This window comes from Miscanthus floridulus, chromosome 7 (genome assembly GCF_019320115.1).
Source record: "Miscanthus floridulus cultivar M001 chromosome 7, ASM1932011v1, whole genome shotgun sequence".
In the NCBI taxonomy this organism is placed as follows: Eukaryota; Viridiplantae; Streptophyta; class Magnoliopsida; order Poales; family Poaceae; genus Miscanthus; species Miscanthus floridulus.
This window is the reverse complement of record NC_089586.1, coordinates 74704253-74717977: the sequence shown is the minus strand read 5'-3', so window position 1 is coordinate 74717977 and position 13725 is coordinate 74704253. Positions and strand designations below refer to the sequence as shown.

Here is a 13725-nt window from a genome sequence, read left to right as displayed (position 1 = left end):
AACAGACGGATTAACCTCCTCCTCAACTTGATTAACTACCACGTGCTCACTTTCGTTCACTACATGTAGTAACAATGCCATGTTTTAACATGATGCGAGATACAAAACGTGATGCTTGATAATGGATGCGAAAGTTAAAAACTTGAATACAACTTTCCTTCGCGGTACAGTTACAAGTCAAAACTAACTAAACCTTTTTCATAACACTTATTTCCATTGCCAAGGATCATTACCAACTAATGACCCAAGTTCATCACTCAATCCAAAAATTCAAGCAAAACCTAAATCATTAAAGGTTACTATTTGCTTTTATGAATTAATTCATTAATTCAAAATTATGAAATAAATCAACTTGTTCCAATTGAGCTCAAAATTTTTGTAAAGGTTCATCACATGATAACTAAGTGGCAAAACAATTTTTATAATTTTTGGATAATTATTTAAGCCTAGAAAAATCATGGAAACTCATTTATTAATTAATTTAGCAATTTTTATCACATTCAAAAAGTACTAAAAACAACATTTCATATTTTTCCTAAATATTATACATCACAGAGAGGTCACACAAAAATTTTCATAATTTTTGGAGCTCTAAATAATTCTACACAAAAATAACAAAAACATACACTATTCATCCAATTCTGAATAAGAAAAAATCTATTTCAACTAACGGTCACTGACAGGGTGACCCCACCTGTCATCCCCGACCTCCTGCGCTAACCACGGCGACTACACGCGCTGATCGGTGATTTCTCGTCGACGGCGAGATCACCGACGACGGCCAAAGTACCACCATGTCTCTACATCCTTACGCGTCGATTGGTGGCACAAGCGAGACCTAAAACGGCCTAGACCGAGCATGACACCAGCCATGGCGGCCACGACGGCACGGCTACGCTACGCCGGCGACGTGAGACCGGTAGAGCTTAAACAAATCGCAATGGAAGGTTCAGTAGCTCACCCCGAACACGATTGAGCAAAGAACAGGACCGGAAGAGCAACGGAGAGGTGGGTCGACGTGCACAGCAGCCACGGCGGAGCAACGGTCGTCGATGGCGGTGTTCCGGCGACTGCGGTGGACAAAATGGTCAATCAACCGGGCACAAAGCACCACGGCATCGTGGTGAAGCTGAAGCAAGACTTCGCAAGGTCAGAGGCTCACCGTAGAGCTACGGCCACGGTGAAGCACATGCGACGGCGACGCTGCCGGCCACGAGGAAGAAAAGCGATGAACGGCGGTTCCCGACGAAGTCAAGCTACAAGGACCGGTTGGCGGGTGTGCAAGGAACAAGCGGAGCTACGAAGGGCTTTGCTACGACTGGAACAGCGCTACAGCGTCGGTTCGAGCTCGTCGGAGTTGAGCGGTGGCGACGGGAAAAGCAGAGGAAGGAGAAAGAACGGCGACGACGGTGTTCCGGCCTTTATAGTGCAGCAAAGAAGCAAGGAGACGATACGCAGCAGCCTACTCGTGCCAGCGCGAAGCTGGAGAAGGCCACGGGCGCGCCTGGAAGCCAGAGGAAGCTCGCCGGCGGTGACAGCTGCCCGATGGCACTGTTTCAACTAATTACCGAATTGCCACTCATTTTAAATTCTTAAATTACTCCCAAATTTGTATGGCAACTCAAAAATCTCCAAAAATAAAAGTTGTTCCAAATTCAAAGTTCTACAACTTTGCTTTTATAACCATACCCAAATTCAGTCTACATTTTGAAATGCAAGTTTAAATTCAAAAAGGGGACATTTCAAGAATTTACGCCTTTTCAAATTACTTCAAATTTTACATAACAACTTTGAAAACTTCAAAAACAAACTTTGTATAACTTGACAAGCTCTACACTTTTGCTTTTAGGCTCAACCCCAAAATGTGCATAGATTTTGAAATGGGTTTTTCCAGGGTAAAATTAAATGTTGAAATCAGGGTTTTCGGAAATTCAAATCAATACAAAGATTTTTAACTCAATTCAAGCCATACAAGTCAACACATATAACATAAATGTAAACTTGTTTCAGTGTATGCATATCAAAATTTTCACTAACACATGAATGATGTGCTATGCATATGATGACAGGTGCCTCTGGAGGTCTCCGTTGGATATGTCCAAACCATCTCAACTGGTGTTAGACAAGCTTTTCTTCAATTGGTGCTACCCCTAATCTATCACGTATATCATCGTTCCGAACTCGATCCCTTCTTGTATGATCGCAAATCCAACGTAACATCTGCATTTCCGCGATACTTATATATTGAACATGTCGTCTTTTCGTAGGGCAATATTCTGCACCATACAACATAGTAGGTCTAATCGACGTCCTATAAAACTTGCCTTTTAGCTTTTGTGGTACCATTTTATCACATAGGACATCAGATGCTTGGCGCCACTTTATCCACCTTGCTTTGATTCTATGGCTAACATCTTCATCAATATCCTCGTCTCTCTGTAGCATTGGTCCTAAATATCGAAAGGTATCCTTCCTAGATACTACTTGACCTTCCAAACTAATATCTTCCTCCTCTCGAGTAGTAGTGCCGAAGTCACATCTCATATACTCAGTTTTAGTTCTACTGAGTCTAAAACCTTTGGACTCCAAAGTCTCCCGCCATAACTCAAGTTTCTGATTCACTCCTATCCGACTTTCATCAACTCGTACTACATCGTCTGCGAAAAGCATACACCAAGGGATGTCCCCTTGTATGTCCCTTATGACCTCATCCATCACTAAGGCAAACAGATAAGGGCTCAAAGCTGACCCTTGATGTAGTCCTATCCTAATCGGGAAGTCATCCATGTCTCCATCACTTGTTCGAACACTAGTCACAACATTGTTGTATATGTCCTTAATAACTACACACAACACCTAAATTGACAATATTGCATACTTTAATTCTGGCTTCTATTTAGAGTCCTGTGCTTAATGCAGGCAGGACTTGCTTATTTCTTCAGCAGCCTTTTGCTTTCTAGGCATTGATACTATCTCAAAAGACCTCGTATCCCGAATGTAAATCTACCTATTTATTGTGGAATTCATTAGTGCATCAAAGGGACCAACAAGCTTATCCAACTTAACTCTGTCATTTGTAAATCAACCGAAACAGAAAAAAAAAACAATTATAATAGGAGTGTAGGGCTAGGGTATTGCACCTAAGCTTGTTTCACAGTTTTATGTATTATAGGAAACACAGTCCATTAGCATCACGAAGAAGCACAAACGGAGGAAACAACATCGAACACCAAAGCTTACCGCCAAAAAGCATCACCAACATCAATTTTCTTGAGATATGTTACTGGAAATGATTTAATATATACGCTGTGATGACACAGTAAATAATCAAGGAGGAGTAACTATTTATGGTGTGATAACTTCCATACTGACATAGTTGTTGTATAATAATCTGAGAATGGTGATGTAGACTAATAGCTAGCAATAGCAAGGTAGATGTAATCTCAAGAGACGTAAGGTATGATTACCTTTTATTGTTTCTTTAAAAATGTTACTAGTATTTTTCAATAGCCTATGGTGCAGAATGTTGGCTTACGAAAAGACGACATGTTCAACAAATAAGTGTCGTGAAAATACGTATGTTGCGTTGGATTTGCGGTCATACAAGAAGGGATCGAGTTCGGAACGATGATATACGTGATAGATTAGGGATAGCACCAATTGAAGAAAAGTTTGTCCAACACCAGTTGAGATGGTTTGGACATGTCCAACGGAGACCTCCAGAGACACCGGTGCGTAGTGGAATCCTAAGGTAGGATAGTAACGTGAAGAGAGGCAGAGGAAAACCGAAGTTGACTTGGGTAGAGGCAATAAAATGAGACTTGAAAGGATGGAATATACCATTGGATCGGGCAAGCAAGCGATCTCGTCCGTCCGATTGCGGATCGGTCGGGTCCCTCCCCCGCTTTATCGTCGACCCGAGCCATCGCGAACCTTCATCGCGGGCCGATTCTTTGGCCGCTCCCCTCGCCCTCTACTCCCGCACCTCCCTCCTCCTCCCGGCGCGGGTGGGGGCCCTAGCGGCCCCGGCGACCCCCGCGCACGTCGCTCCGGCTACCGACGCACCCGTAGCGGTGCTGGCATACGTTCTGTCCTCCACGTCGGCGGAAGCCGCGGCCTCCACACTGGCGAGGCATGCAGCTGTGGCCGTGGACTACCAGCACGGGCACCGCGTCACGGGTGCGCCCTCGACGACGTGAGCGCGGCCCACCATTGGAGCGGTGTGGGGGCGAGCCGAGCTTTTCTTCGCAGCACGTGACGCCGCTATGGGGATCAAGCGCCCCCGCTCCTCCTTAGCGCCCACTTGGCAGCACCACCACGCGCTGCGAGCTACAGATAACGGCAGTCTAGGTGAAGCCACGGAAAGGGGCGTGCAGGCTGGGCGGCTGGCCATGCCCGGCGACCCCCAAGTCGAAGGGGACGGCAGCAATGGCATCCCATCCACCTAAATTGGCGTTCACTGCCCCGGCAACACTCACCAACGCTGGACTGGATGTGACATCAATAGCGCACATGTGGTGTTCGACGGAATGCCCATGAGGCAATGAGGTAAACAGCCATGAATCGATGCTTATCCAAGCTATGTTTGAGACCTTTTGCAGTACTGCTTCTAACCGGTCCTCTTTGATATTCACTGTGATGTTTGTGCGTGTCTCATGAATTGTTAATTTGAAGATGTCTATAACAAACTGATCTTGCAAAGCAGAAACATAAGCATTGAGGATGAGCAGTCTTAAGTTATTGTTGACTTTTCATCCCTAAGACATTGTTTTAGAATTAGAATGAGATGAAAATTCATATTTGCTTCATATTTTTTGTTACCAAGCCCAACTGTTTGTGAAATTCTTTTGCATGCACATAGCCTCTTACCAAAATATTACAAAAATCAATAGGATTAGATATGGCAAGATGCCAACACATGTTTCCTTCAGCTATCATAGATTTTTTTTTCACTGATAAAATACATGCTTGATGACTGCTTGTCTAAAATTTGTGAAATTAAGATGGAAGTCCTATTTGTTTAATATTCTTTGTTTGCAAGCCTAGCTGTTGTGAAGTTCTTTTAGATGCACAAAGCGCAAAGATAGTCGTATGGTGTAGGAGCCACTACATGCAGTAGTTGTATGCCTTCAATCAGTGGGTGCTTCAATCATGATCGTGCATTAGCAATGTCTTGTAGTACTATATGCATGTATAGCTTCAGTCAATGAGGACAATGTGGTACTATTTAGCAGTGCCATGTAGTAGATTGTATGGCTTCAGTCAAGGACCCTATATCAGTAATTCGGTATGCTATGGAATGGATGCTTATATGTTGCCTACGACACAACCATGACACAAGCATTCATTACCTCCTAGACAGTCTCCCTATTCTTTGACGGTCAAGTTTAATGCATCACCCTTCACGTACTCTAGCTCTTCATCATTCATTAAAGGTTATACAAGACATTTTTGTGCTGTGCCACCGAAAGAAACTTAGTGATGCATACTTATGCATGGCCTCAGTTTTTATGACAATATCTGTGAGATATGCTTAGTTTTCAGAAAATATTGTTCTCTTATAAAACTATGATCTTACAAAACTTTTATATGACCATCAGCACTTAAAATTATTGATGCATTGCTATATTGAATTGTATCCCATAGATGGAGTTGCTACTGGGCACATTTGGAACTCAACTCATCTTTATTTGAAACCTTCTAATTTTCTAAACCAACAAGTGAAAAATAAAAAGGTAAATAAGTAATAAAAAAAGCATCTCTGGCTGGACCAGGTTATAGCTTAAGCTCCATCATCACTTTCAGTTCCACATGATATTAGCAAAGTTCCCTTCCACATGAGACAAATGTATCACGCTTATCCTATTCTCCAATCTCCATAGTTCTGATTGAGTAAGTATACTGCCCATAATTGAAACTCAGTATAGCCATACAGCCAAAAAAACATATTCTGATTGTTTTTCCCTGTTATACACTTGCAGCGATTATTCAACAAGCAGGAACATGGAAATAGAAGACAGACTTGGAACAGAAGGGTTATATAGCTATTGCATGCTGCAGTCATTATATAGAGGAGTTCTAGCACCTTTGTGTATCTCCATGTGGGGCCCGTGGTGTTCGTCGTATATACTGCAATATACACAAAATCAGATCAATGAGATGTGGACATGTCTTCTTTGGTTATCACGAGTTCTTCTGAATCGCTATACTATCTAGGCCTACCACGTATTCTGAACTTCCTTTTCTCTATTCAAGTTGATATAGCCATTATCCTTTCTTGAGAATGATTTCCTCAACCAGTCTATAACAATGTGTATGGAATCCGGTCCTGTTCGCCTGCAGCGGCTGGCTGAAGTATCGTAGGCTGGTGCTGGCCCGACACAGGATCATCCGCGCAGCAATGCCGCGCATGATTTCTAGTGATATCAGAAACAGGGACCTATGCACAATGTGTGCTAATGTTGTCTCTCACTTTGCTTTCCTCTTTTTGCGACTGCTGTTTGCTTTCTTCCTATGCTGGACAGTGCTTATAAGGATATAATAACTAAATAAATAGACATGCTTCCACATGCTTTAGTATATAAGTATATATACCGGCGCAGCGTTAGCGCGCCAAACGTGCTAGTATCCCATACACTGCAACAGATCTCCTATCTCATCTCCCACCTATAAGTCTTAAGACATCTCCTAAAAACAGCCCTTTCTCGCCTAATGAAAGGAGAGAACCCCTATTCCTAAAGAAATATAGGAGACAAATTTAAGGTAATTTGCTGCAGCAGTGCTCGCCTATATGCTGAAATGGTTCTAGGGTACTCTCCTACAAAAACTTACTACATAATATAAGAGATCTGATGGAGTTGCTCTAAAGAGGCTATCTTCAGTGTATAACATGTTCCAACTTCAAAGGGTAAAACCTATCCACGACCCCATCAACAGGAATACAAATAATTTCAGAATCATTAACAAATTCGGAGACTGTAATAACAATACATTCCAATTCCAATACCTTGATTCTCTTTAATTATTTTCATGCTACACATACCACTCAACAATCAAGTAAAAATGTATTCAGAACAAATATCTCCACTTTTGAATAGCATGCTCCTATCATGATTTAAGTTTTATACACTGAAGATGCCTAAAGTTACCGGTCTACCATTAACATCGCCAGATGCATAATCAATTATTTCTTTTGGTATTCTAGCTTTTGCTGAGGTGACAATATTATAATCTTTTATTCAGAAGATCAAACGTCCTAGCAGATTTGAGGACCACAGTGACATGAGCAAATCTTTCCATTACTTTATCTCCTGCTCCCATCGCAAGACAACATCTAAGCCCTCGTTTAGTTCGGCGCGGAATCGGCGCCGTCAGAGTACTGTAGCATTTGTTTTGCTTGGTAATAATTGTACAAACGTTGACTAATTAGGCTTAAAACGTTCGGCTCGTAAAGTACAACCAAACTGTGCAATTAGTTTTTGATTTCGTCAACATTTAGTACTCCATGTATGTACCGCAAGTTTGATGTGACGGGGAATCTTCTTTTTGCATAGTGCCAAATTCTGAAAATTGAGGGAACTAAACACCCCCTAAGCCATGAGCAGATTTCCCCTTCTAGTTTACATCCTCGAACCGATATCTACTATCAATGACAATACCTCCATATAAAGCAGGAAATCTAACAAACAAAAATAACAATTAACATATCCAGGGTGAGCATTACCTTTGTTATCAACTCGAAAATGCCAGGATCCTCTCTTAAGAAGGACCCAAAGGCTGCGTCTCAGGGATCTCTGGAACAATGTCAGAAATGAACTTGATCAGCGAGCAGAGCCCGCCCAGGAAGTTGTGGTCAATCACCCCATCACCCTCGGCCACATGGGCAAAGTCCACCAGCTTCACCCTCACCCCACCCTCACCTCCGCTTGCTGCAACTGCACTAGCATCATAGCCCAGAAGAATCGACGCCGAGTAGAAGTGGAACAGAGTCTGCTCCTCGAACCACGCCTTGAGCTCGCGCAGCTGTGACAAGACTCCCCCTTTGCCGCCGTACACCGCCGTTGCGAGCGCGCAGTCCATCCCCTCGTCGGCAACGGATGACACGTAGCGCCGGAGCACGCGGCGGACGCCGGCGGTGTCCAGGGCCTTCACCTCCGGGCGCTCCGTCCGCCACACGGTGCCCCCGGGGCCGACGACCCGGACGCCGGAGACGCGGAATCCGAGCAGAACGCTCGTGGTCCCGCGGTCCTTGGCGAGGCACTTGGCGACGTAGGGCGTCGGCGAGCTCGGTGGCCACGTGATGGCGCCGATCTTGATGTCGACGACGCAGGGCGCCTCAAGCCCCGCGAGGAGGTCGTCGAGGACGAGGTGAGGATGCGGCTCCCCGGGCCGCGACTCGGTGGGGAGGAGTCGCGTGCCGTGGAACCGCGGGAAGAAGGTGTCCCGGATGCGGGCCGGGACGGCGGCGTGGGTGGAGAACGCCTCGTAGAAGGCGAGCTCGTGCTCCCCGCGGTCCCCGGCCTGGAGCGGCTTGTAGAAGAGGCCAGATCCGTCGATGAGCGGACCCAGCTTGTTGGCGGAGGCGCGGTGGCCGGCGACTTGGTGCTCCGGCGGGCGGAAGTCGGGCATGGTGAGGGCGAGAGGGGGCGACAGTGGGCGATGGTGGAAGCGGTGGTTTCGGACTGCGGCGCCGCGGTACTTAAGAAAGAGGTTTGGGAATCTCGAGATCATTGATGGCCTAAGAAAGAGGTTTGGGAATCTCGAGATCATTGATGGCCTCTGTTGTTTCCTCTCTTCGATGGTTTGTTGTATCTGCAACCTGCACACCTGTAGGCTGTAGCCTGCCGCTCGAGAAGTTGGCAGTGTCTAGGGTGTGTTTAGGCCTGGTTTAGATTGTAAGTTTTTTTACTCTTTCTTCATCACATTCAATCTTTGGATACATGCATGGAGTATTAAATATAGATAAAAAAATAACTAATTACACAGTTTGATTGTAAATTACGAGACGAATCTTTTGAGCCTAGTTAGGCCATGATTGGACAATAATTGTCAAATACAAACGAAAGTGCTACAGTGCCAAATACTGATTCCTAACCCCAATCTAAACAAGGCCTTAGTTAGAGAGTTGAAAACTTTTGGGTGTCACGTCGGATGTGTCGGAAGAATGTCGGGAGGGGGTTTTGGATACTAATAAAAAAATAAATTATAGAACCCATCAGGAAACTGCGAGACGAATATAATGATACTAATTAATCGGTCATTAGCACATGCGGGTTACTGTAACACTTAAGGCTTTTCATGGACTAATTAGGCTTAAAAGATTCGTCTCATGATTTTGCCGAGAACTGTGCAATTAGTTTTTTTCGTCTACATTTAGTACTCCATGCATGTGTCTAAACATGCTCTTTTACTGTAGGAGGCAAAAAAATTTGGAAACTAAACAGGACCTTAGTTGAGGGGAGATTTACCTGGGATGGAATCACTGCTGTTTGGTTGAGGTTGAGGGGCAGCTGGGGACGAGTCTGTCCCAGATGGGAATATACTCCTCAGATTCAGGGCATCCTCATCCCACCAAATCGAGGGGACGGGGTCGTCCCCGCTAATAGCGTGCTTCTCCGTCTTCGTTGCTCAGGGGCGCGCAGGGGTGCGGGCGGGCGGACGCTGTTCCTGGGGCGGCTGGCGGCGGCGCCTAGGCTGGCGGACGCGACTCCTGGGGCGGTGGCTCCCGGTCACGCCCTCTTCTTCTTCGACCTCTCGGGCGCTCAGATGGGGAGGCGCGTCCGGCCATTGGGGAAGGGTCGGGCTTGCGGCTGCCTTGTCATGGTTGGGAAACGGTCGCCCGGCGCCTGTGGCCGAGCTCTGCGCTGCTGCTGTGCCGAGATGCGGCGTGGCGTGCCGCAGCCGAACTCCGAGCAGTGAGCAGCGAGCGGTGATTGGGGAAGGGACTCGAGCGGCGTGGCGGAGGTGCGGGTCACCAGGCACGGTGGTGATTATGTGATGCGGCTTGGAGGATTTTTTTAATTATTATATAATAAAAGGAGAAAAGAGATTTGACACATATAATAAAAGGGAAAAAGAGATTTACACATGGATCCTAGTTCCTAGGTGGGTCTCACTATAACAGTGTTGACGGTGTCAAATAGCCATCATCCTATTTCACTCTATCCCTCCTACCAAAATGAAAATGGGTCGACCCATCGTTCTTCAACCATAGAGAAATTGGAGCCCTCATGTCCCTGTCTCGTCCTAGGACCGTCCCACACCCCGGTGCCTCCTGCCCGTTACCCTCCGGTGCCGCCTACTTGCTAACCTTGTGATCTAGGGCCTGTTTGGTCAGAGGTCTAAGCACTTTGCCTAACAAAAACTGATGTCTCGAAGTTACCCGAAAAATCGCTGTTTTTTTACCTAACTAGGCAAGTGTAAATAAAATGTGTTTGGTTGCCCGAAAAATCGATGTTTTTTACCTAACTAGGCAAGTGTAAATAAAATATGTTTGGTTGGTGCCGTGGACAGAAACTAATATGATGATAAAATATGATTTCTAGTACCATATAACTTTAACATTTATGATTAAATAATACGAGGACAAATAAAACTTTTAAATAAAAAATATAAATAATTATAATCTAGATTGCAAAATAAACTTTAATTTTGATGAACAATAAAAGATCCTCTCCATGCGTTGCTAAATAGTAATAAGGTTATAATTTTTTAACAGCAACCTGTACGTTATTTGTGGGCAATAAAAAATAGGACAATAATTGATTAACAGTACAAAATCTGTACATGATAGTTAATTAGGCCTCGTTTAGATTAGAAAAAATTTCAAACCGATGAATAGTACCACTTTCGTCTTATTTGATAAATATTGTCCAATCGTGGACCAACTAGGCTCAAAAGATTCATCTCGTGATTTCCAACTAAACTGTGTAATTAGTTATTTTTTTACCTACATTTAATACTCTATGCAAACGGCTAAAAATTAATGTGATAGAGAAAGTAAAAAAACTTAGAATTTTGGTGGCATCTAAACAAGGCCTTATTAAGGTGAATACACAGTCAGGCAGATGTTGCTAGCGCCTGGCGCTAAGTTTTGGAGGCCTGGGCCTGCCCTCCTGTGCCTAGACCAGGCAGGTGTCCAGGGCTGCATTCAAATGGATCCCAGGCAACACACAGGTAGCCATCCACCCAGGCATCCAAACATCCCCCAGTCCGCATACGTAGGCCTTGTTTGGTGCAGCCTCTAGCACCAAACGAGGAACAGTCCTGAACTTTACATGGAGCTGGAGCTGTATTGGTGTTCCAAGCGTCAAAAACCAGCTTCGCCCAAAGAGCTCCGGCTCCGCCCGCGAAGCATGCACATTGAAGCATTGCCAAACATGATCGTCTCTAACCGGGCACCCGCAACCGTGAGCTTTCTATAACCTATCATGTTACCATCAACTTATTTATAAATAATAATAGTCTTACTTACTCTATCCAATATCATTATAAGTCTCATTTATCATGTCTATTTTAGTATTTTCCTCACATATTATATTTTCTTTTCTCCACATCATTCTTCACCTCTAATCCCCATGGGCAGGCCGCGTGGAAGGTGGCGACCGACGACACCCGGCCTGCATGGTGGCTCGTGGCGGGGGGCTAGCCTCGCCTCTAGGTGCTGGCCCATGGCTGTCACTGCACCCCCTATGTCGACCTGGCTCGGAGCGCCGATGTCCAAGCTGTGCTCCATGCCGCCGGTAGGCCAGCCGCACACAAGCCCACCGCCACTCGCGCTCCACCGCTCCTGACGCAACCTTAGCCTCGGTCGGCGCAAGGTCCTATCGACAGAATATCATCGGCAGTCATCCGAGAGGTATCCCACGAAGGTAGATTAATCGACAGAGATGCGTGTAATCGAGAACAAGAAGGCAACAGAGACACAAGAGTTAGACAGGTTTGGGCCGTCAGCACGACGTAATACCCTACTCCCTTGGTATGTTGGATTGTATTGGCTATCGTATGATATTGGTGGTGTTCACTGGTCTGAACTCGTTCAGCCAGCCGGCTGATCCCCTCACAAGTTACTGTTCACCAAACCAGCCAAACAGTGTTTTTCTCTCACAACAAACCAGCCGGAACAGTGTTTTTCAGCGAAGTTTCAGACCAGCGAACGGGGCCATTGCGTGTGTTTAGAGGGGGTCCCTGCCCGTCTTATATAGTCTGGCGGGCAGGGTTACAAGTCGGTTAGATCTAGGAGATAACCGAAAAGTAATAACAAATTACAAGAATCATGGGATCATACATATCCTAACAGATCTCGTAGTATCTTCAGGATATCTTCCTGGTGTCTTGCGGGGCGCGCCGAGCAGCGTCGTGCTCCGTAAGGCTTCGTCTTGTAGGCTGGGCCACCCCTGGGGGCGTAGCTCATGTGGTCTACCGTGGGTATCTGGGGTCGTACCCCCCACAGCTAGTCCTCGAGCTTGTCCGAGTAGGTGCGAACAAAGCCGAGCAATCAGACTCATGGTCCAACCACCGTGATGAGTTGCCGAGCATTTGAGAACCATCGCCGAGCAGTGTGAACCGTCGCCGAGTAGTTGTGAACCATCGCCGAGTAGTGTGAACCATTGCCGAGCAGTGTATCCCAAGTAAGGCTTGCCATAAGGATGTAAGGAGCTCAAGTTCAAAATCGAAAATTTCCTCGCGGTGGACCAAGTGTGCCCACTTAGAGTCCGACCACGAGAAAGGGAGATAGTCTTCTTCAACTTCAGGAGGCGCAAAGTCTTCGAGATTAAAGCAAACACACTCACCGCAAGGTGAAGTGTGCCCACTTAGTCCCCGAGCCTGACAGTAGGTGACGTAGTCACGTGTTGCCAGGGTCCAAACTAGAAGAGAAGCAGAAGACCAGCCGAGTAGACAACTAGTCCTCGGGCAGTGCACTGAAAAGCACATTCACCGCAAGGTGAAGTCTGCCCACTTAGTCCCGAGCCTGACAATAGGTGACATGGTCACGTGGTGCCAGGGTAAAAAACAACAGTCAATAGAAGAAAGTCCCCAGTGTGGTGAGGAACTAAGTCGTATTGATGATGCAGTCCTTGAGCCACAAGTGAAAACCTTGGAGAAAACAAATCGTGGAGAAAAAATCGGAGTAACGGCTGTACAGTAGGAGTTACTGAGCCTTAATGGATTCCGAAGAAGTCGGTGAATATTTGATGAGCAGTAACAAATTGCGGCAAAAATGGGTGATACAGGCTGCAGTTGCGCGAAAGCCCAGGTAACAGCCCACCATGTTATTTAAGAGAATTTGGAGAGGCGCAAATCATGGAGCGGTTTCCCAAAAACCCTCGAATACGAAAGGTGGGGGAGTGCTTTATAACTGCCCCCCCCCCCCCGCATTCCGCGCTCCCACCTTTGCCACTTCACCACTTCGTCTTCCTCCTCAGCCCTCGCGCTTCTAGATTCATATTCACACGCGCTTCCGCCACCAATCCCAAACCAGATCTGAGAGATGGCGCCGAAGAGGGGAATTGAAAACCCGAAGAAGGCAACCGCCGGTGCCAGCTGTGACAATGAGTGGGTGCCGTTGCTCATGGGGGAGGCAGAGATCAACAGGTTGGTGGAGATGGGCGTTCTTCCTGACTGCGTCACCGCTGAATAGTGGCTGACCTACGGTGAGCCCTACCCGATGCTGCATACCGATGAAGCTGTAGTATTTGAAGATTACTTCTGGCATGGGTTAGGATT

The 13725-nt window shown here is 46.0% G+C and overlaps 1 protein-coding gene across 1 annotated transcript; it reads right to left on the bottom strand.

The window, feature by feature from the left end:
* Positions 1–5590: 5590 nt before the first annotated feature.
* On the bottom strand, positions 5591–8769 carry LOC136463462 (inositol polyphosphate multikinase IPK2-like). The gene is made up of 2 exons (XM_066462460.1): positions 7724–8769; positions 5591–6129 (listed from the first exon to the last, which is right to left on the bottom strand). The coding sequence occupies exon 1, from the start codon at positions 8767–8769 to the stop codon at positions 7759–7761; it is 1011 nt and encodes a 336-aa protein (XP_066318557.1). The 3' UTR covers positions 5591–6129; positions 7724–7758.
* Between the last annotated feature and the right edge of the window lie 4956 nt (positions 8770–13725).